At 49.1% G+C, this 20,872-nt stretch overlaps 7 protein-coding genes across 7 annotated transcripts; 5 read left to right on the top strand and 2 right to left on the bottom strand.

The window, feature by feature from the left end:
• Nucleotides 1-819: 819 nt before the first annotated feature.
• Nucleotides 820-2,191, top strand: EDB91DRAFT_1058268 (uncharacterized protein; the record flags this gene model as incomplete). Its single annotated transcript, XM_041314144.1, has 3 exons — nucleotides 820-1,051; nucleotides 1,114-1,584; nucleotides 1,647-2,191. The coding sequence occupies 3 exons, from the start codon at nucleotides 820-822 to the stop codon at nucleotides 2,189-2,191; spliced, it is 1,248 nt and encodes a 415-aa protein (XP_041173854.1).
• Nucleotides 2,192-3,223: 1,032 nt separating this feature from the next.
• Nucleotides 3,224-3,925, bottom strand: EDB91DRAFT_1251883 (uncharacterized protein; the record flags this gene model as incomplete). The annotated part of the gene is made up of 2 exons (XM_041323433.1): nucleotides 3,224-3,354; nucleotides 3,655-3,925. 2 exons carry the CDS (start codon nucleotides 3,923-3,925, stop codon nucleotides 3,224-3,226), a joined length of 402 nt encoding a protein of 133 aa, XP_041173853.1.
• A 1,090-nt stretch (nucleotides 3,926-5,015) lies between these two features.
• On the top strand, nucleotides 5,016-7,729 carry EDB91DRAFT_1152437 (MFS general substrate transporter). Its single transcript, XM_041319479.1, has 14 exons — nucleotides 5,016-5,090; nucleotides 5,148-5,379; nucleotides 5,428-5,488; nucleotides 5,546-5,670; nucleotides 5,722-5,829; nucleotides 5,911-6,019; nucleotides 6,071-6,135; nucleotides 6,199-6,277; nucleotides 6,337-6,487; nucleotides 6,537-6,573; nucleotides 6,622-6,805; nucleotides 6,999-7,140; nucleotides 7,193-7,224; nucleotides 7,277-7,729. Exons 1-14 carry the CDS (start codon nucleotides 5,038-5,040, stop codon nucleotides 7,558-7,560), a joined length of 1,662 nt encoding a protein of 553 aa, XP_041173852.1. The 5' UTR covers nucleotides 5,016-5,037; the 3' UTR covers nucleotides 7,561-7,729.
• Nucleotides 7,730-7,961: 232 nt separating this feature from the next.
• EDB91DRAFT_1349157 (uncharacterized protein) lies at nucleotides 7,962-9,106 on the bottom strand. The gene is made up of 6 exons (XM_041326003.1): nucleotides 9,000-9,106; nucleotides 8,925-8,945; nucleotides 8,770-8,874; nucleotides 8,338-8,716; nucleotides 8,155-8,279; nucleotides 7,962-8,104 (listed from the first exon to the last, which is right to left on the bottom strand). Exons 1-6 carry the CDS (start codon nucleotides 9,030-9,032, stop codon nucleotides 8,054-8,056), a joined length of 714 nt encoding a protein of 237 aa, XP_041173851.1. The 5' UTR covers nucleotides 9,033-9,106; the 3' UTR covers nucleotides 7,962-8,053.
• A 916-nt stretch (nucleotides 9,107-10,022) lies between these two features.
• On the top strand, nucleotides 10,023-13,051 carry EDB91DRAFT_679853 (major facilitator superfamily domain-containing protein). The gene is made up of 13 exons (XM_041328078.1): nucleotides 10,023-10,485; nucleotides 10,539-10,599; nucleotides 10,651-10,775; nucleotides 10,827-10,934; nucleotides 11,016-11,124; nucleotides 11,181-11,245; nucleotides 11,301-11,379; nucleotides 11,443-11,593; nucleotides 11,643-11,679; nucleotides 11,732-11,915; nucleotides 12,126-12,267; nucleotides 12,319-12,350; nucleotides 12,409-13,051. Exons 1-13 carry the CDS (start codon nucleotides 10,234-10,236, stop codon nucleotides 12,771-12,773), a joined length of 1,710 nt encoding a protein of 569 aa, XP_041173850.1. The 5' UTR covers nucleotides 10,023-10,233; the 3' UTR covers nucleotides 12,774-13,051.
• A 1,265-nt stretch (nucleotides 13,052-14,316) lies between these two features.
• EDB91DRAFT_1251879 (Alpha/Beta hydrolase protein) lies at nucleotides 14,317-16,496 on the top strand (the record flags this gene model as incomplete). Its single annotated transcript, XM_041323432.1, has 12 exons — nucleotides 14,317-14,430; nucleotides 14,491-14,676; nucleotides 14,876-14,928; nucleotides 14,984-15,067; nucleotides 15,117-15,220; nucleotides 15,276-15,329; nucleotides 15,564-15,718; nucleotides 15,787-15,803; nucleotides 15,860-16,028; nucleotides 16,068-16,257; nucleotides 16,314-16,369; nucleotides 16,416-16,496. The coding sequence occupies 12 exons, from the start codon at nucleotides 14,317-14,319 to the stop codon at nucleotides 16,494-16,496; spliced, it is 1,263 nt and encodes a 420-aa protein (XP_041173849.1).
• A 1,885-nt stretch (nucleotides 16,497-18,381) lies between these two features.
• EDB91DRAFT_1058247 (major facilitator superfamily domain-containing protein) lies at nucleotides 18,382-20,773 on the top strand (the record flags this gene model as incomplete). Its single annotated transcript, XM_041314141.1, has 13 exons — nucleotides 18,382-18,603; nucleotides 18,657-18,717; nucleotides 18,775-18,899; nucleotides 18,952-19,059; nucleotides 19,141-19,249; nucleotides 19,306-19,370; nucleotides 19,424-19,502; nucleotides 19,567-19,717; nucleotides 19,767-19,803; nucleotides 19,856-20,039; nucleotides 20,131-20,272; nucleotides 20,324-20,355; nucleotides 20,409-20,773. The coding sequence occupies 13 exons, from the start codon at nucleotides 18,382-18,384 to the stop codon at nucleotides 20,771-20,773; spliced, it is 1,680 nt and encodes a 559-aa protein (XP_041173848.1).
• Between the last annotated feature and the right edge of the window lie 99 nt (nucleotides 20,774-20,872).

Raw genomic sequence — 20,872 nt, 5'->3', positions numbered from 1 at the left:
TGCCCATCGACTAGCTGGCATCGCGTGCCGCATGCACATAAACGGCGAGGATTCCCTCCCGCACGACGGACACTTTCCGACCTGCTACAAGTGCATGTATAGCCCTAGCTGTACAAGGTTAGCAATTTTGTTCCGCTCTATTGCACGAGAATCAATTATGCGATGTTACTGTACATGCAGTGTTCTCGCCAGTGGCCCGAAGTGCCTGGGGCGGTTGTGACTTAACGTTGCACGGTTGACATGATCCCAGCTACTCCAATTTTGTCTCGGGTGGATGAGTCTTCCCACCAACCCTTCGCGCCGTCGGGGATTTTTCACTGGCTTAGCCAACTCATTCTGAATGACAGTTGCAGTGTGTTGATTCTCCTACGTTTGGCAGTAAGCAGGGTTAGGCGAGGGACCTAGCTTCACTTGACGTTGACCTGAAATCAAGACGGATTTATGATTGTCGTACTAGTAATATAGCATGTCGTGCCAGCAAGTGCTTGCAATTGCATCCGAAGTTATGCAATCTTATCTTTCGCGCATGTGACGGCGTCTGACTCGCCCACGTACGGTCCCGAATTCCCTGTATCACTGCACTCTTGAGTACTTGAGTCGTCTCCAAGTCCAATTGTTCAATTCACCTCAAGTTACAAATAGTGAGTCTGGAACTAAAATCCTGGCTGCGCAGGCTGATAACCCGACCACATCACAGATAAGAACTGCTACAGTATGGCTGAAGCGAGCACTACCGTCCAGCTCCCTATCGCAGAACCTGCAGCCATAGAGCCAATCCTTCCATCGTTAGCTGTACCATCGCTTGTACTTCCAAGTTCAATGTCAATAGGTGATGTTTCCTCTCAGAAGCCTTCTGGGAGAACCGAAATTCAGGTGCCAGACAACGGCCCGGTCCCGCTTTCATTCCCTGCAATTCTGCGCAACCCAAAGCTCGCAGACCGTTATGCCCATCTTCGTGAGCGCCCTGCAGTTGCGCCTCACAATAACTCGATATCTAAAGCGCGCCGGGATGAGCATGAGGGGAAGCGTTGGATACGCAGGAGGGAAAACGGTGCGTACCCACGAGGTGCTCATCCAACGCACGCTCTGACATTTTTCTTGTTTTGTTCCTAGCTAAGTTTGTGCACAACCCTCATATCACGCCGCCCTCGCGCGGTGATCATGCGGTGCCAGTTCCCTCGAAGCTCTCCACCTTTCCCATTCCGTTACCGCCTTACCTTCCCCGATCGTCCGTGCTGCCTCCTAGTGTCCCTGGTTCTCGTGACCCTGCGAGTGCCGCTGCTGGGTTGTTTTCGCTCTCACTGAAGGGTGCCCGGCGAGCGTTGAGAGCCAGACCAGGTGCCCGAAATATAGTAGGCGCGATTGAGGAGCATTTATGCACCTGGCTTGAGGGAGGGGCGTACCCGGGTGAAGAAGAGGGTATGGTTTTCCCGGGGGAGAAAGTAGGAGGGAGAGAAGATGTGCTAGAGGTGAGCAGGCGGGCCGTCGCTCTCGTGTGGGTTGTTGGGAAGGATGGTGTGGACGGTGCGTTTGAGAGGTATGTGGTGCATTGTCTGGCTCGGTGGTATGGGATTGTTAGTTTCAGTAAGTAATCGACTGGCCTTGGAATATCTTGGTGAGCTGAACCATTGTGTTTTTTTATGTAGGCAAAGAGCTCGACGGCCAACGGTTAACGTATCTTCTGCGCCCTCAAATCACGCAAGCCGCCGGCTCGACACTCGACACGCCCCCTGTGACAGATGCTTCCCAAGTTGATACCGAATCAGATTTCTTGTCTGACATTCACACATCTGACTTAGAGTCAGACTTTGTGTCAGACATAGAACATGAAGAACCTGTCGGAGCGCTCCCAGCAATTTCAGAGGCACCCACGGCATGGTCTGTGATCGGTGGGTCAGACCTGGAGTTTGACGAAGGGTTCGCAGCATCTGTAGAGTCGCTGTCCCTGGACGCGGAAGCTAATGATTTGGAAGGGACTCCGCGCGCAGCTAGCGTACGAGGCAGCGGTGGTGTATACGTACGGAATACGCGTGCCCGATTTAGTGCGTGGAATGAGCCTCGAAGCGGGTCGTCACCATCGAGGTCCCCGGCGAGGAAACTACCGCCTGTGAGAAGGGCAGTGAAGCAACAGGCCGAGAAGAAAGCGAAGAAGGCGGGGAAGGGGTCATTTTATGATTATTTATTTGCATGAGCCTTTCTTTTTCCGCGTCTTACTACTTTGTCCTTTTAGACAATCGTAGCGCCCCCATGCGGTGGCAGAGCCCACCATGTACCATCTGTATGGATATCCAACTTACTCTACAGGCGAATCGTTCGTGCGCAGAGAACAGACGGTACCCAAAGTTAAAACGTCGTGTAGTCTCATGTAGTCACTAGTGAGGCCTTAGGCCAGTGCATTGACGCAGGCAATCATATCGGCTCGGCCTCGTTCGTCGACCAGCCGACATGCTCACCGCAACGAGAAGTAGCGGTTCAGTACTTCTAGGCGCGGCCGAGAATTAAACATGGAACTGGCAGCGTTCTCAGATTGGCACCAGCGGACTGTGGGCAGTATGCCCCGAATGATCCGTAAACCTCTTGCATAGGTCATGATTAGTAAAGGTTGTTGGGCAGATCTGCTGATGTTATGCTCTTCAAATGAGCAGCCTACAAAACGAGGCCTATCATACCGAAGAAGTTTACCTGCAACTGGATGAGGCGGAAGTTCCAGAGTTGCGCGAGCAGTTCTCAAGTTACAACATCAAGAAATTGACAGACAGATCCAGTTCACGACAGCTACGACTTCCACAGGAGCACTTCGGCAATGATAAAAGAAGAATGTTCCATGAATTTTGGTTGCGCATCATACAGCATAGCCAACACACCACAGTGCTGGCAGTCCAGTCCCCGACTGAGGCAGTCGAATCGGATGGAAAGAAAGAGCCCGACCGTGTCAACTAACAGCATATGGTCATTGAAAAAGCCGTAGCAGTCTAGCAGAAAGTGCGAGATTCGAGAACGAAACTCCTGGACTTGAACGAGCAACGGCGGCGTGCGAAACTAATTTTTTTTTGGCGTTGGAGCAAACATCCACTACACCGTGTAGTAAAGCCTGTAGTGCCGGGGGCAGAATTATTTGATGGGCAATTGTGCCGGCAGAAGTGGCAGAATCGCCACTTCTGCCGCTTGGCAAAATTTCAAAGCGCTACAAGGCTATGTGTATGACAATGTATGGTAAGTGTCACTAGGAAACACCATTAGAAGACATCAGCACGTCCACATCCCACAGTCCGTTGTCGTGTGAGGTGTGATCAACTACCATGATCTCGTCGTCAACAAATTTCGGCGCAAGACCTTGGTCAACATGCCCCAATTCTGCAAAATCATAAATGGTTTTCTAAGCGAGCCGAGTAACGAGGCGGCGTAGAATTTAGTCTATGTGTTAGTAAGCGATGTGGCGCAGCGCTCTTTGCTCCCGTCCACATCCGATTCGTCCGACGCACTGCACTCGACACTTGCAATGTCGGTGACCTGATCGGAGCCCACCCGCCCCATCACAGCTCACCTTGCTACCCAGTTCGGGTGCATGTTTTGGGCCGAAGAAACCCTCCGGGTTTTTTCCCAAAAACTTTCACTAACTTCTGACTGCACTGGTCACGAGTGCACGCCACTTACTTCTCGTGTGGCTTTTAGCGCCGACACGCATAGACTTGGCCCTCCACACTTCATTTCCGTCAACCGGCTCTCGTTCCATGACTTCTTTCTCGCGTTCCAGTAGCGCAAATGCGGCGTCGATCTCATCAAGTGATATAGATTCGAGACCTGCAAGATCATCATCGATATTCTGAGTCTGAGGTGCGAGTAGATACCATAATAGCTTGACATTCGCACGAGAATGCTCCTCAATTGTCAAGGGGTACTCCACAAAGCCATTCAAAGTGCACATTTTTTTGCGTTTACAACCGGTTCTGAACTGCCTTGTGGGGTAGGAGAAGCATTAATCTTATCAGAATTAATGAATTCTATTTCTATGGCATCTTCGCGACCAGCCTTGCCCATAACAAACATGCATGCCTATTTTCGTATTTCCGCCGGCGGCTGGACATATTTTGCACTTGTGAATAAGGTGGTTTGGGAGTTGGTTGTCATGACCTTGGATGCGAAGAGCATCTGGACAGTGTTTGCAGGACCGGTAGTATCCAGATTTGTTGTCGACCTTCTCGCCACGATTGAAATTGTCGGTTATGAACCGGATGAGACAAGGCGTCCGGCCGGCGAGTGCGGCGGCAGACATTGTGCGATTGTCTACGTACGTAGTACAGGCTATACAACTGAATTTTTTTTCTACTCTACAAGTGAGGAAGTGGAGTTGATTGAAAAAGGTTATTATGGCCATATAAGGCGAAGAAAGTTATTAGAACGTGATCCCCTGTGGTTTGACATTCTGCCTACAACACCAAACTGTAAAGAAGGCTAGCGGGACTTTTCAGTTGATATTCTTCTGCGCAGTACGCTATGCTACCGCCGTATCCGGTCGATTTATGAGAAGGCTTGCGATGTTTCTTTATCAAAGTACATGCGTGAGCGTGTACAGCTGGAGAAATGTTGGAATCTTGCAACCTGCAATGTCATTGCTACTTCAAGTTTTGAATTCTCCGACACCCACGTACTAGGGGAGCTCTCCACTCCACCATCAGATTACACTGCCCATCCTTTAGTTTCGGGGATAGGCGCGGTCGAAGAATTGGTCCGGACTCCGTACAATTGGTATCGTTGTACGCAGCGCACTTAGTATGGTACCACCGTACCAGTCGGTCTAATAGTGCGTAAGATTTGTGGATCAAAGTTTGATATTGTGACACATCTGGCTAGACGACAGTTAGCTTGTTGCGACGCAATTGGTCCTTCAGATCTCAGAGTGCATGTGTTTTTAGAACACCTCTCGGGATATGCATTCCTCGAACCGCATTCCCGGAATTTATGCGGACAGATTTAGAAGTTGGTCATCTGTGTTGATGCGGCGGTGTTACGGTCAGTTTGTACTTAGTACTTAATGTCATGTTTCTCTTATCGATGGACATTCTACGGCCTACCAGACCCAGGCCCCATACGTGTGCTCTTCCTTAGCATCTCACTACTATGACCACTCAATCCCACCGGCAGGGCAGTCTCATTGCCCCTCGGGATCCTGCACCTCTTTCCGCTCCACGACCTCCCGGCGCAGTGTCCATCTCAAGCATGCAGTCTGGATTAGATCCCGATACCATCGTCGCAGATACCAAACGATTAGCTCACCACGGGAGCATCGGTCATGTAGAAGAGTTCAAGCAAGGGGACAACGTGGAACAAGTCCCTACTTACCGTCTATACAGGCGCCGCTTCGCCGGCCTTTTTGGTTTTGTGAGTCCACCAGACTTCGTGTTCTAATACGATGCTAAGCGTGCCTAGATTTTACTTGGCCTCGTGACCGGTATGCCAGGGGGATGGTTTGGGCCCATATCAAATACTAGTGCGTATCCATCCTCAGTGCACAATATTTTTACTTGATAGTATTCAACTTGAATAGCTTCTGAGGACTTTGACATTTCCCTTGACCAGGTGAATTGGCTCGGCAACATTACATCTTGTGTTTATATTCCTGTCTCCCTCCTCGTTCCCCTTCTTTGTATGCGTTTCGGTATTCGCCGATGTGTGAGTCCCTTCCACCTGTCCTGCTTCAACTAATATGAAATCTTCCCAAAGGCTGAAGTAAGTGTGGCGACGCTCCTCATATCAGGCTGGGTGCGTTATGCGGGCACCATCACGTCCTTGTCCTCTGAGAGCGCTTATGCGCTACTCATCCTCGGACAGGTGCGCACCCCTTCCTCATGTATTTCCATGTCACTTAATCGCTTCTTGCTCCCGTCTACCTCGTCTCTTCAACACATGTAGTGCTTGTCGGCAATATCTCAACCTGTCTTCCAAGTCCTCGGCCCGAAGTATTCCGAGATGTGGTTTGGCCTCGGAGGGCGAACGACAGCCACAATGCTTATCGCCATCTGTGAGTCTCCTTGCATCATTTTTTCAACCATCGTCTTCAATTTGGACCCAGCCAATCCTATCGGCGGCGCTATTGGCCAAGTTCTTAGTCCCCTGGTCGGTACTACAAGGCAATCTGTGAGTCCCTTCAACTTTTATGATTATCGTGCTCTATAAATGGCTGACCATGTACTGGGACAGATCCTGATCCTAGCAATCATATGTACCGCAGTTGCACCTGCTCTCTTTCTTATCAGGAGTGAACCACCAAGCCCACCAAGTACGTCTAACGTGCCTCAAATCGAAAACCTTGTACATGTTACCAACTTTTCTCAACAGCATATGCAGCCTCCAAGGCCCCGCAACCACTCTACTCCCTCTTACTTGCGATGGTAGGGAAAGTTCACCCCTCAGACCCTGCTTACATGGCTCCTCGCGAACGGCTGGACTTCACCATCATTACGCTGATTTTTGGTGTACTTACCGGCGCGTGAGTGTTTTGTTCTCACTGTACGAACGCACATATGAAAATCGCACAGGACAAATGCACTTACCGTCCTCTCTGCGGAGTACTTCGTTAGTCGTTTGTTTCAGGACCAAATATCACTGCTAAAACCCTCACAGAATCCTCAGGGGTACAGCGACTCCATTTCAGGCATCTTTGGCTCAACCCTCCTACTTAGCGGGATCCTTGCCAGTGTGGTTACCGCGCCTCTGTTCGATCGGGTGTTGACCCATTATCTGGGCATAACGCAAAAGATACTCGTCCCGATTGTCTCAGGGTCGTGGTTAAGTTTGATCTGGGCGGGTGAGTGCGGATTCACTTGATAGACAACGCCTTCTTTTGGCGAGGCCTTGTGCATTGCTTCAGGGTCGGAGATCTTGACTTAACGAATCGATGACGTGGCAGATTATTTGTAATTCGTGGTCGATCGTCTCTAACGATCACACCGATCTCCGTCTATTCCGTCTTCTATATCCACGAGCTGATCCCTCCTCAGTAAAACCGAACAACACCGGCGGAATATTCGCAATCATGGCCATCATCGGTGTTTGCTCCTTAATAATGCTCCCAGTCGGCCTTGAGCTCGCAGTCGAGCTTACACGAAATGCAGACGGCAGTTCCGCCATTTTGTGGTGTGTGTAGGTCTTGTTTATTTTGTTCCATTTTTTCATGTTCACTTGGCGTCCTCAGAGGCAACGCATTCGGCATCGTATTCATCCTCGGTATGTCCTTATCCAACGACGAGTTACATTGTCTGACGCTCTTGATGTGTAGCTGAAGGCGCCCTGCGCGCATCGTCGACCGCTTCCCCGCCGTACAATATGAAGGCAGCATTCATTCTGCAAGGTGTATTCGTGATGGTTGTAGGCGCAGCGATATTTTTAGTGCGCGCCAAACAGATGCGGCGGGAGATGGACGAGCGCATGGCACAGCACCTTGAATTAGAGGAGGCGCCGATGGATATAATGGGCATGACTGACTCTGGTCAGGAGAAGAGCGCCTCGATATTGCAGAACTCGATACTGTTGCCTGAGAAAAGTGCTGATGCTAGGGTGTAGGTGATTGGCACTACTGTGCATCCAAGTTAATATCTGCACCCTCTTATTTACGACCCCATCACCTACATAATTACTAGCGTTACTGACCTGTGCTGTTCTGGGTACTTATTGTAAACTTAATTGTAAACTTAATTGTGTGTATTCACTTGCCTATTATCGTTCATTGGGGGTCACTTCGCAGGACTTGAATTCGAGAAGAATCAAGATATACTACTAGGCCATTAGGAACGTGTCCGAGATACGTTCCGTTCTCTTCGCACTCAATTCAGCCTTTTCTCACTTACCGCAGAGAGCGTTCGATTAAGGTCACAAACATTTTCATAAGGAGAATGAGGGTTTGACTTGAACATCATACGAAGACAAAAAAAATTGAATGTAAGGGGCACCGAACGAGAATTATAGCTGACTTTGATGGAAGAACTCGCATGCTGTACGATTGCCAGTAGCACGAGAAACGGTTTATCTACTTAACTATCTATTATCGTGTAAATGTTCACTGTACGCGCTTAATGAAAATCTTCTTGAAGAATGCGATCACGGACTCCTAAACGTGTATAAGCAAGTCATTAGTCTTTAGCATAGACGTATACACGCCTCATCGTGGATTTGCTTGAAGCTCCGATGCTCCAGCATTCGCTTAACGTATTTCATGAATGTGGAGAATTTGGGTCCCTTTAACTCCTCGCCTAGCATATATCCCGCACCGACAGGGAAATCCCCTGTTTCCGTTAACCAGTTTCAACCTCTCGGGAAAAGGCACGAGTGCGAGTACTCTACCTATGTCAGTTTCGGTGACGATCTTGAGCCTTGCGAGGTGCGGAGTGATGCACGCATCTGCAATGGTGTAATGATCTCCAACCGCGAAATATCTGCCTTCCTTGAAAAGTCCTTGAATAAATTCAATGCCCTTCAGGACACTTCCATTTTCATACGATTCCAGTCCTCGGAGGAAGGCGTAAAACGGATCTTCAATGTGTTTAGTAGTCGCATTGATGAAGAAATGGACATTGGCGCGCAGAACAGGATCCTTCGGCAGGAGGCCAGAGTCTGGATACGCTACGAACTCGAGTATGATATTCGATTCTGAAATTTTAGCGGACAGGGGCGAAGGATCCTCGGGGTCGACATCGGGTCCCCCGTACGTCACAACAGGCACCTATGTGATACGCATTTGTCTGCGATAGACCCAGAACGTCATTATACACATACCCTGCCGATAGGGTTTACTTTGCTTGCGAACCACTCTGGTTTGTTAAAGATATCGACCTGGTATGCCTTGTAGGGTGCATTGGCTTCGACAAGAGCCAGTTCGATCTATCAATGCGCGTCAAAGACTCGTGAAATGGTGTCAGTAGTAATGTCACCTTCTGGCTCAAAGGTGAGAGCTGCGGAGTCATGGGTCAGACAAGTCTTCCTCTTTACTCCCCATCATTCCTCACCTTGAGAAGGTATAGAGTCAGCTGTTCGGGCATGATGATTTAATTGCGCTGTGGGTGGCTTGGACCCGGACGAAAGAATGCCATCTTCCACCCATATAAGGTACAAGACAAGCAAACCTTTTCAAATCTGCATCGTTTCATGGCTGGCGCCACGTAGTACTAGGATTGCTCTAGAGAAATGGCTCAGATATGTGGACCGTAATAAGGTGGGAAGTCCTATTGTAGCAGTTGTCTTCAAACTTCAGGGATTCGACACTGAGTTGGTTCTAACGCATTGCGCTGCCAAGCCTGGAGTTCTGCCAGGTTCTGCCGCCCGGGTCTTCTTCCCGCAAAGTTCTTGTCTCGAAACCAGACGTTCTGGAGCTGACGTCGGAGCTTGAAAGAAAGTTCGAAAGCGTTATTCAACTACACACGCAGAGCTCCCCAGCGCGGTCAGAGCCCAGCATGGGACGTAGAACTCGCCCTTGAAAGTTCTCCGCCCACTGGGTCTTCCCGAATCCCGGCCACCTCCGCGAGAGCCGTCGCCAGTATGGGATATCCAGCTTGGCCTCGACGATAACGACCTGTATATCTGTATGCGGATGCGGATGCTCTTGTACGCGAACCCGAAAGTCCTGGTGAATTTGTGGGATGTTCTGTTGTCTTTGCTTTTCACTTTTACGTTGGAATGCACACAACTGGAATCTTTCTACAGGTTTTGCGCAGATCAACACTCGTGTTTTGTCCACTGCGACCCTCCTACTTCGATATCGATAACTCATTATGACACTCTAATTACAGTATCTTCTAGTTGAAATCCCCGACTCCCACTTCATTAGTGTTACAAAATACACTCACGAGTACATACTTACGTCCGAATCGTACACACCAGCGGTAAGATGCCAGTCAATATCACAGCATCTTTAGTCTAACATGTAGGACAGTTTGATTCAAACAGGAGTCGGGGACTAGCGCGGCCAAGCGCCGTTCCGATTTAATGGTGAAATCGATTGGGATCTGCCAACACAGGCGGCACTTGCCGAGTTTAGAAGCTGGAAATAGTACTAGCTGTGCCATCACTGCCATGTCATTGATCAGTGTCATGCCAGCGCAACCGCCGCAGCCATCAGTGTGTGCTTCACTACTCAGACTCAATACTTAGCTCAGGTCATGCTTCTCTTATCTATTGTCATCCTACCAGGTCCGTACATCATATACAGCGTGCTCTCCTTGTAGTCCTTAGTATTTCACTACTATGACTACTCAATCCCACTGGCACGGCACTCAGGACCATGCACCTTTTTCCACTCCACCTCCCGGTCGGGTGTCCATTTCAACCGTGCAGTCTAAATTGTACCCCAGTACCATAGTCGTGGCAGATACCAGAAAATTAACTCGTCACATCAGCATCAGTCATGTCGAAGAAGTCAAGCAGGGGGACCACGTGGAACAAGGAGTCCCCCTTTACCGTCTATACAGGCGCCGTTTCACTGGCCTTTTTGGTTTTGTGAGTCCACCAGACTTCATGCTCTAATACCTTGCGATACTAAGCGTGCCTAGATTTTACTTGGCCTCGTGACCGGTATGCCCTGGTCATGGTTTGGGCCCATATCAAACGATAGTGCGTGTCCGTCCTGGGTGCACAATATTTGATGATATTCAACTTGAATAGCTTCTGAGGACTTTGACATTTCCCTTGACCAGGTGAACTGGCTCGGCAACATTATATGTTGTGTCTACATTCCCGTCTCCCTCCTCGTTCCCCTTTTTTGTACGCGCTTCGGTATTCGCCGATGTGTGGGTCCCTTCCATCTGTGCTGCTTCAACTAATATAGATTTTCCCCAAAGGCTGATGTGGGTGTGGGGATGCTCCTCATATCAGGCTGGGTGCGCTATGCTGGCACCATCACGTCCTTGTCCTCTGAGAGCGCTTATGCACTACTCTTCCTCGGACAGGTGCATACCCTTTTCTCATGTATTTCCATGTCACTCAACTGCTTCTTGCACCCGTCTACCTTGTGTCTTCATCGCATGCAGTTCTTCTCAGCAATATCTCAACCTGTCTTCCAAGTCCTCGGCCCCAAGTATTCCGAGATGTGGTTTGACCTTAAAGGCCGAACGACAGCCACAATGATTGTCGCCATCGGTGAGTCCCCTGTCGCCATTTCTTTTCAACCATTGTCTTCAGTTTGGATCCGCCAGCCAATCCTGTCGGCAGCGCTCTTGGCCAGTTACTTAGTCCCCTAGTCGGTACTCCAAGGCAATCTGTGAGTCCCCTGAAATTTTCTATTTTCGTGCCCTATGAATGGTCTACTGGAACAGGTCCTGGTTTTAGCGATCATGTCTACCGCAGTCGCACCTGCCCTCTTTCTTATCGAGAGTGAACCACCAAGCCCACCAAGTACGTCTGGCGTGCCTCAAATCGAAAACCTTGTACGTGTAAGTCACTAATTTCTCTGAACAGCATACGCAGGCTCCAAGGCCCCGCAATCACTCAACTCCCTCCTGCTTGCGATGGTGGGGAAAGTTCGCCCCTCAGACCCTGCTTACATGGCTCCTCGCGAACGGATGGACTTCACCATCAATGCACTGATTTTTGGTGTCCTTGTTGGCGCGTGAGTATTTCCTCCTGACTGTACGAACATACATACGAAAACCGCACAGGGCAAACGCACTTAGCGTCCTCTCTGCGCAGTATTTCGTGAGTCTTTCTTATTAGCACCAAATATCACCGCTAAACACCGCATTCACAGGAACCTGAGGGGTACAGCGACACCATTTCAGGCCTCTTTGGTGCGACCCTCCTGTTTAGCGGGATCCTTGCCAGTGTGATCATCGCGCCTCTGTTCGATCGGGTGTTGACCCATCATCTGGGCATAACACTAAAGATACTTGTCCCGATTGCCGCAGGGGCGTGGTTAAGTTTGATCTGGGTTGGTGAGTGTGGATTTATTTGATAGACAATGTCTTCTTTTTTCGCAACTCTTGTGAGTTGCTTCCGAGTGGGAGAAATTGTCTTGTTCTTTACAGTGAATCGATGACGTGGCAGATCATTTGTAGTTCGTGGTCGATCATCTTCTGACAATCATGCCGATCTCATTCTATCCCGTCCTCGGTATACTTGTATGTGAACTAATCCCCATTCAGTAAAACCAAACAACACCGGCACAATCTTTGCGATCATGGTCATCATCGGTATTTGCTCCATAATATTGCTCCCAGTCGGCCTTGAACTCGGAGTGGAAATCACACGAAATGCAGACAGCAGTGCCGCCATTTTGTGGTGTTCGTAAGTCTTGTTTCCTCATCCCATTTCTTCACGTTCACTCTGCGTCCTCAGAGGTAACGCGTTCGGCATCATATTCATCCTCGGTATGTCCTCCTCCAGCAACGACTCGGAGTTGCTTTGTCTGACGTCCTTTGTGTATAGCGGAAGGCGCCCTACGCGCATCGTCGACCGCTTCCCCACCGTACAACATGCACGCGGCGTTCGTGCTGCACGGCGTGTTCGTGGTGGTTGTGGGTGCCACCATGATTTTCGTGCGCGCAAAGCAGGTGCGGCGGGAAATGGATGAGCGTATGGCGCAGCACCTACATTCGACCCAGTTCGAATTAGAGGCGATGCCGATGGACAAATTGGGCACGACCGACTTGGGTCAATCCCACATGTCAATAGAAAAAGGGGAGGAGGAGAGTGGCTCGATACTGGAGATGGAGCACTCGATACCGTTGCCTGAGAAAAGTGCTGGTATCAGTCTGGAGGTTATCGGCACTACCATGCACCGAGATTCATGATATCTACACCTTCCTTGGACAATTTACGACCTTATCATCACTGTAACTGACGTGTGCTGTTTTGGTATTGTAGACTCAGAATCGATATCTGTATCCACTTACCCATATGACATAGGCTCTTTTCATTTGTTGGCGGTCATTTCGCAGGATTTGAAATCGTGGAGAACTAGGAAGAATCGAGATGTACTACTACGGGAACATTTTCCGTTCTGTCCGCACTTAATTCAGCCTTTGTCACTTACTGTAGAGAACACTCAATTAAAGCACAGACATTATCACAAGGGTGTGTTGACAACATTATATCATGTAAGACAAACAGTTGAACTTACACAGACTTACACAAGAAGTTGAAGAACGAGAATTTTGGCTGCAAGTGCTCCGCGCTCTCCCTGGCTATAAACGAGCCCCGAGTTTTTGTATACCAGTCTGGCACGAACTTGGCAGAAATCCGATGTATGCAAAGTGAACCAATATATATAAATGACCAGGCGAACTCATATAAGGGGAGCTCTCCACCTTTCCTATTCCATTACTTAACGCCCTCCCTTCCGCGATCGTCTGTGCTACCTCTCCAGGCTGTAATGTCATTATAATGCATTCAAACAGGCTACGTAAGACTATAGCTTGGAACTGGGTGGAGCTTTCTCCTGCATTGATTGACTGCCAGGGCAACATTTTGCTGTACGTACCGTGACAATATTTGCTGGTGAGTCAAATTGTAATAACGCGAAGGGCCGCACGCGGCAGAGCCCGCTACGTTTTTTCTTTCAGGTGATATACGCGTCACGTGGAAATGCAGGGCGAATGGACTGCAACCAATCACAGTCAAGAATTACGTCGCAATCACGAAGATAAGTCTCTTGGAATGGTTGCCGCGAGAGATACCAGCCATCGATGGTAGGCACGCGAACAAGTCCTAAAGAGGATTCCACAACAGAACGTGGAATATTGTGGTCATGCAGAAAAGTGGAAGAAACTTGTGATTTCGATTGAAATCCGTCAACGCGCACAATCGCCAATACATCGGCGAAAAACTTTAGTAGATAATTGAAACGTTGAGAGAGCTCGCTGAGCATCGGCATGAACATTAAACTGACTATAAGACATAAACTTCAAACCGTGAGAAAAACTGTGGGAACAGAGCACTAAAACGTACGGATACTCATTTCTCTGCCAAAACTTGAAAGCGTTGTAAAATTTGAGCTATTACGCCTAATACCCACTACTTACGTAGCGGGAATTAGCACGTGCACCCAGCTTCATCATGTAGGTTTCACTTCTTCTGTAACTTGAAACTTGAAATGGCGATCAGCGTAGTACCGCTCACTACGTATTCAAATATTCATTCTTCAAGCTCTACATAGCGGACAGCCCGCACTGTGTGGGAAAGATAGGTCTGTAGGATGACCTAGAACGTTTTCCTCCAAGGAGCGCTCTCCACGCCGAGTCTACGGTCAGCACGACCACTGTAGTAAGCCAATATCGATGTAAATATTCGTTCAGCATGATTTACTCACCTGATCTATGACGTGACAGAAGAATCATGTCCCTTGCGGCCGTGCCAGCACTGTGCCCGGTGATCGTTCCCGACATCCTCTTAAATCAAATGTTTCATGCGGCTAAGTCGGACCCCGCTCACATCTATAATGCCTTATGCGTCAGGTCGCACTAAGTATTTCGTACCCTGGTTGATAGCTGTCTCTCACTGTGCTGACAGATGAAACTAGAAATGTCGATTCAAGCTAATCTATTGGCATTGTCACAAGCTTTGCTCGCACTAGAAGCGTTCTCTCCTCCGGCAACTACCACGTCCGATGCACCCATTATCACCTTCTATTATGCTCACTCAGTACCAGGGATCAGTAGATACAGCGACAAACATCACCAGCTTTCTTGGAATACGGTACCTGGCTGCTCCAGTTGGTGCGTCCAGCGTTGTGTGTTGTATATAGTCTTGGTTTACGCACAAAGCACATAGGCGACTTCAGATAGGTAGCTCCGCAGCCTCCATCGACCATCTCTGGGGTTCAACAAGCCACAATGCAACCAAATGAATGCTATCAAGCACTCGGAGGCTATTCTTCGACTAATCCCTATGAAAGCACCTCTATGAGGAAAAGGCTGTCAGTCAGTCGGAAGACTGTTTGTTCTTGAAGTAAGCCTGCCACGGAACGATGATGTACGAATGGTGGTTGACTTGCATCTGGTAGTGTATACACTCCCGGAAGTGAAGTGGTGGCCACACCGTCGGGAGGGCTCCCAGTTGTCGTATGGATTCACGTTCACGGTGGAGGGTAAGTACATGTGCAATGTTCCGCTGTCGAAGAATCGATTTCGGCACAGGTGTGTTTTGGGAGTTGCGAATGCATACAATGGCGCAGACCTAATCGTGGAATTAGATCATCGTGGCGTCACTGTCGTGCTCCAGTACCGCCTCGGTTTATTCGGTATGTCTTCGCTACTTCTTCGGGTCTTCAACTTGATGTATACGCTGTCGACTAGGCTTCCTTTCTGGAGAAGCGGTCAAAGAAGGGGGTGTGCTCAATGCTAGACTACGTACGTGATCATCATGGTCTGACAGTGCTTCAGACTCGGCTGAACTTGATATTCTAAGTCGACCAAAATTATGCGTTACAGTGGATCCAGGCCTACGTAGCAGAAGTATCTACTTACTTGCGTGGTGTACCTCAACTGATAGGATAGGTAAGTGGTTTCGGTGGCGATCCCACGAAGGCAACGATTTGGGGAGTCTGCTGGTGAGCTGTGTTAGGTACTCTTCATTATCATTAGCCTTGTTCACTACTCTCGTCGTTTCGGGTGCCGGTTCCGTGCTACAGCATTTTGTTGTTCATGAAGGAAACACGCAGCCTCCCCTCTCCAGATCTGCCATGACAAGTTCCGCATTCTTTCTATCACAATATAACTATAATGACCGAATTTCGGAGGTGAATTTTGTTCATGAGGTGAATGTCTGTGGCGTCCTGAATGCCACTGCCAAATGCTGTACAGTCAGGTCGTCGATGGAACAAAGTGAGTCCTTTCAAAGGTTATGTTCCAGAGTGAATACCCTTAACTTACAGTTGTAGCTCAATTCGGGTACTCTCTCTTGTTTGCGCGCTGCAGACGTCGCAAACCTTAAACTATAACATCAACATCAACGGCTTCTTTGGCACGTACGTATTCGTTCCTGTCATATATGGCGCTTTCATCGTGGAGAGACCTACCGTGACGATTAGGAAAGGTCGCTTGAACAGTGTATGATCTATGAACTTTATTCTCATCCGCGAAACTCAGACCCATTACCTTCTTGCCGTAACCAATTCGTATGAGGGAACCTTCGTGAACCAATCGACGACATTGGATATTGCAGATTATGTCAAAACGCTTTCCCCGAATTTCGGTTCTGCTCAGGCTGCAGGAGTAATGATGATGTACCAGAACCAGGGAAGCAACAACAACCAGGTATATCTCGTGATGAGTGAATGTATGTATGTCCTTTGAAGGATTCATTACTGTCCCTGATTTCATGAGTCGATTCAGCAATATTCATTTGCCCTACTTATTATCTCAAAGCATTTGGAGAACGAGTTTGGAAGGTAGGCTTGAGGCAAGTCTCAATTTATGTATGCTCAACAAAAGCAGGCCGAGTTTTCAATTCCACCTGGCGTGCACGGACAAGATGTTGCATACTACTTCACTTTGTCAGTTGATGCAATGGGTTAGCCCCCACTCTAATACATACTACCTCAGCGGTAGTCTTGGACACAATAATTCCTAGTTCATCATGAACACTGCTTTCTCGAAGACTTGCCTCCGAGTGCTTGATAGCATTCATTTGGTTGCGTTGTAGCTTATTGAACCCCAGAGATAGTTGATGGAGGCTGCGGAGTTGCCCATCTGAAGTCGATAATGGGTGCATCTGACGTGGTGGTCGCCGGGGAAGATAATGCTTCTAGTGAAAGCAAAGCCTGCGATAATTTCAATAGTCTGGCTTTGATCGACATTTCGATTCTCATATCTCGCGCAGTGAGAGATAGCTTCGCGACCTGATGCATATAGCATTATGGATGTGAGCGGGGTTCATGCTAGCAGCATGAAACATTGATTCGAGGATATCGAGACGATCACTAGGCGCAGTGCTGGCACGACCGCAAGGGACGTTCACGGATCAGGTGAGTAAAACATGATGGAAACATATTCACGTCGAAATTGGCTTACGATAGTGATCGTACTGACCATGGACTCGTGGAGAACGCTTCTTGGAGGACAACGCGTCATCCGTCTTCATGACTGATCTCTCTCACACAGTTCAGTCTGTCCGTAACAAAGAATAAAGAAGTAGTGAATGGTAGTTGAGCTGTCCCTATTTCAAGTTACAGACAAGGTGAAACCTACATGGTGGAGGTAGCATGTTACAGGGTAGGGAGCCGCGATCCTACTGACTGTGCACTTTGAAGGCTGTTGTTACTGCGAGCGGTAGTACAACGGCAGCATACCGCATATTTTTCTCGACGATATCAGAACAGGATACATTGAGGATGCCGCACGATCGGCGAGTGAGTCGGAGTAGACGAAGACACAACTTGAAAGTTGATACTCACGAAGTTGACTTTGTGGGCCAGTGAGTACGGTTGCACCCGTCAGGTGCCAAATACTCCCAGGCACACATCCCTTGGGCCCTGGCAATTAGATCAGGTACATGGAAACCACCGACAGATACATCCCAACTTGGTACCATATCAGATTTTCTGTCTGACATTCACATGTCTAACTTAAAGTCAGGCTTTGCGTCAGACAGAGAACATAAAGCACCCGTCAGAGGGTTCTCAGCGATTTTGGAGGCACCCTGATCATGGTCTGTGATCGGTGGGTCAGACTTTGAGTTTGACGAAGGGTTCGCGGAAACTAATGATTTGAATGGCACTCTGCGCGCAGACGGCGTGCGAGGGAGCAGTGATGTATACGTGCGGAATGCGCGCACCCGATTTAGTGCGTGGAACGAGCCTCGGAGCGGGTCGTCACCATCGAGGTCCCCTGCGAAGAAACCATCGCCTGTGAGAAGGGCGGGGAAGAAAGTGGAGAAGAAGGCGGGGAAGGGGACATTTTACGATTATGTATTCGTATGACGCAGGGTTGATGATCCTTCTGCGCAGCATGCAATGGTACCTGTGGACTTTCAAGTTTGTGAGAAGGCTGCGATGTGTTTTGTGGGGCGACCAATGAAGGATATACCACGATAGAAGCCACTTTAGAATTAAAGTATTAATAGGGAGTAAGCTTTAGGCTAAGCTGCCGGTACTAGGCAGAGCCATGACAGTCACTGATCACATGTAAGTTGAGATTGGCATGTTTCGGAACCGGAACATATGCCATTCCTTTGGCCAGATTAGGAGGTGCCCGGGAAAGTCCATGTCATGTCATAAGACACGGCATACATGAGTGTCTTGGCGTCAGTTGGTTTTGCAGTTCGGGTCATGTTTATAGTTCTCTTATCGATTGTCATACTACCAGGTTCATACATAATATCCTGTGCGCTCTCTTTGTAGTCCGTAGTATTTCACTACAGAGACTACTCAATCCCACTGGGAGGGCCCCCTTTATCAGTCTCATGGCTCACCATGAACTTGTTTCAACTCCACAACCTCCCGATGCAGTGTTCATCTCAAGCGTACAGTCTGGATTATATCCCGATACAATCGTCGCAGATACTAGACAATTAGCTCGCCGCAGGAGCATCAGTCATGTTGAAGAAGTCAAGCAAGGGGACAACGCGGAGCAAGTCCCTATTTACCGTCTATACAGGCGCCGCTTCGCTGGCCTTTTTGGTTTTGTGAGTTCACCTGACTTCGTGCTCTAATCCCTTGCGATGCTAAGCGTGCCTAGATTCTACTTGGCCTCGTGACCGGTATGCCCTGGTCATGGTTTGGGCCCATATCAAATGATAGTGCGTATCCATCCTCAGTGCACATTATTTTTACTTGATAGCATTCAACTTGAATAGCTTCTGAAGACTTTGCCATTTCCCTCGACCAGGTGAACTGGCTCAGCAACATTTTATCTTGTGTCTACCTTCCCGTCTCCCTCCTCGTTCCTCTTCTTTGTACGCGCTTCGGTATTCGCCGATGTGTGAGTCCCTTCCACCTGTCCTGCTTCAACTAATGGAGAATTTTCTTCAAAGGCTGAAGTGGGTGTGGCGACGCTGCTCATATCAGGCTGGGTGCGCTATGCGGGCACCATCACGTCCTTATCCTCTGAGAGCGCGTATGCGCTACTCTTCCTCGGACAGGTGCGCACCCCTTTCTCATGTATTTCTATGTCACTCAACTACTCCTTGCTCCTGCCTACCTTGTGCCTTTATCGCATACAGTTCATCTCCGCAATATCTCAACCTGTCTTCCAAGTCCTCGGCCCGAAGTATTCCGAAATGTGGTTTGACCTTAAAGGCCGAACGACAGCCACAATGGTGATCGCCATCGGTGAGTCTCCTTTCCTCAAAGTTTTTCAACCATCGTATTCAGTTTGGGCCCGCCAGCCAATCCCATCGGCGGCGCTCTTGGTCAGTTACTTAGTCCCCTAGTCGGTACTGCAAGGCACTCTGTGAGTCCCCTTGAACTTTTTTATATTGAATGGCTGACGGTGTACCGGAACAGGTTCTGGTTCTAGCGATCATATCTACCGCAGTCGCACCTGCCCTCTTTCTTATCGAGAGTGAACCACCAACCCCACCAAGTACGTCTGGCGTGCCTCACATCGAAAATCTTCTACGTGTAAGTTACTAACTTTTTTTGCACAGCATATGCAGGCTCCAAGGCCCCACAATCACTCTATTCCCTCCTGCTTGCGGTGGTGGGGAAAGTTAGCCCCTTCGACCCTGCTTACATGGCTCCTCACGAACGGCTGGACTTCACCATCATTACGCTGATTTTCGGCGTGCTTGTTGGCGCGTGAGTGTTTTTTCCTTGCTGTACGAACACACGTACTAAAATCGCACAGCACAAATGCACTTAGTGTCCTCTCGGCGCAGTATTTCGTGAGTTTTTCTTCTCAGCACCAAATATCATCGCTAAAAATGGAATCGACAGGAACCTGAGGGGTATAGCGACGCCATTTCAGGCCTCTTTGGCGCGACCCTCCTATTTAGTGGAATCCTTGCCAGTGTGGTCACCGCGCCTCTGTTTGATCGGGTGTTGACCCATCATCTGGGCATAACGCTAAAGGCTCTTGTCCCGATTGTCGCAGGGGCGTGGCTGAGTTTAATCTGGGCTGGTGAGTGCGGATTAATTCACTTAGTAGACGATGCCTTCTTTGGTCTTCCTTCTATCCCGTGTTTGATATCCGTGAGCTAATCCTTCCCCAGTAAAACCAAACAACACCGGTGGAATCTTCGCGATCATGGTCATCATCGGTGTTGGCTCCATAACAATGCTCCCAGTCGCCCTTGAGCTCGGAGTCGAGCTTACACGAAATGCAGACGGCAGTGCTGCCATTTTGTGGTGTTCGTCAGTCTTGTTTCTTTGTCCCATCTCTCCATGCTCACTCGGCGTTCTCAGAGGCAACGCATTCGGCATCATATTCATCCTCGGTATGTCTTCATTTAGTAAACGGGTCGCATTGTCTGACGTCTTTGGTGTGCAGCGGAAGGCGCCCTGCGCGCATCATCGACCGCTTCCCCGCCGTACAGCATGCACGCGGCGTTCGTGCTGCACGGTGTATTCGTGATGGTTGTGGGCGCGACTGTGTTTTTCGTGCGCGCAAAGCAGGCCCGGCGGGAGATGGATGAGCGCATGGCACAGAACCTACATTCGAACCACGTCGGAATAGAGGCCGTACCAATGGATAAACAGGGCACGACTGACTCAGGCCAATCCCGCAGGTCACTAGACAAAGGGACGGAGAAGGACGGCTTGACACTGGAGAGGGAAAATTCGATACCGTTGCCCGAGAAAAGCGCTGATGTCAGGGTGGAGGTGATCGGCACTACTGTGCACCCAGATTCATGATATCTGCACCCTCCTCGGACATTTTATGATCTACAGAGTTACTACTGTTACTGACGTATGCTGTTCTGGTATTGTAGACTTCGTTGTGTGTATTCACTC

Source organism: Suillus paluster, assembly GCF_016628075.1.
Source record: "Suillus paluster strain FC165 chromosome Unknown EDB91scaffold_59, whole genome shotgun sequence".
Lineage (NCBI taxonomy): Eukaryota > Fungi > Basidiomycota > Agaricomycetes > Boletales > Suillaceae > Suillus > Suillus paluster.
This window is presented reverse-complemented; position numbering and strand designations above follow the sequence as displayed.

What these genes read in the sequence shown, in the direction of transcription:
- EDB91DRAFT_1152437 (XM_041319479.1), top strand. Translation starts at nt 5,038, where the DNA reads ATGTTTCTCTTATCGATGGACATTCTACGGCCTACCAGACCCAGGCCC. An exon ending in TCGCCGGCCTTTTTGGTTTT is followed by an intron (nt 5,380 to 5,427) that starts GTGAGTCCACCA and finishes AAGCGTGCCTAG; the next exon opens with ATTTTACTTGGCCTCGTGAC. An exon ending in TCCTCTCTGCGGAGTACTTC is followed by an intron (nt 6,574 to 6,621) that starts GTTAGTCGTTTG and finishes AAACCCTCACAG; the next exon opens with AATCCTCAGGGGTACAGCGA.
- EDB91DRAFT_1349157 (XM_041326003.1), bottom strand. Translation starts at nt 9,032, where the DNA reads ATGCCCGAACAGCTGACTCTATACCTTCTCAAG. An exon ending in TGACTCTATACCTTCTCAAG is followed by an intron (nt 8,946 to 8,999) that starts GTGAGGAATGAT and finishes ATGACTCCGCAG; the next exon opens with CTCTCACCTTTGAGCCAGAA. An exon ending in TCAAGCAAATCCACGATGAG is followed by an intron (nt 8,105 to 8,154) that starts GCGTGTATACGT and finishes ATACACGTTTAG; the next exon opens with GAGTCCGTGATCGCATTCTT.
- EDB91DRAFT_679853 (XM_041328078.1), top strand. Translation starts at nt 10,234, where the DNA reads ATGACTACTCAATCCCACTGGCACGGCACTCAGGACCATGCACCTTTT. An exon ending in TCACTGGCCTTTTTGGTTTT is followed by an intron (nt 10,486 to 10,538) that starts GTGAGTCCACCA and finishes AAGCGTGCCTAG; the next exon opens with ATTTTACTTGGCCTCGTGAC. An exon ending in TGGGCCCATATCAAACGATA is followed by an intron (nt 10,600 to 10,650) that starts GTGCGTGTCCGT and finishes CAACTTGAATAG; the next exon opens with CTTCTGAGGACTTTGACATT.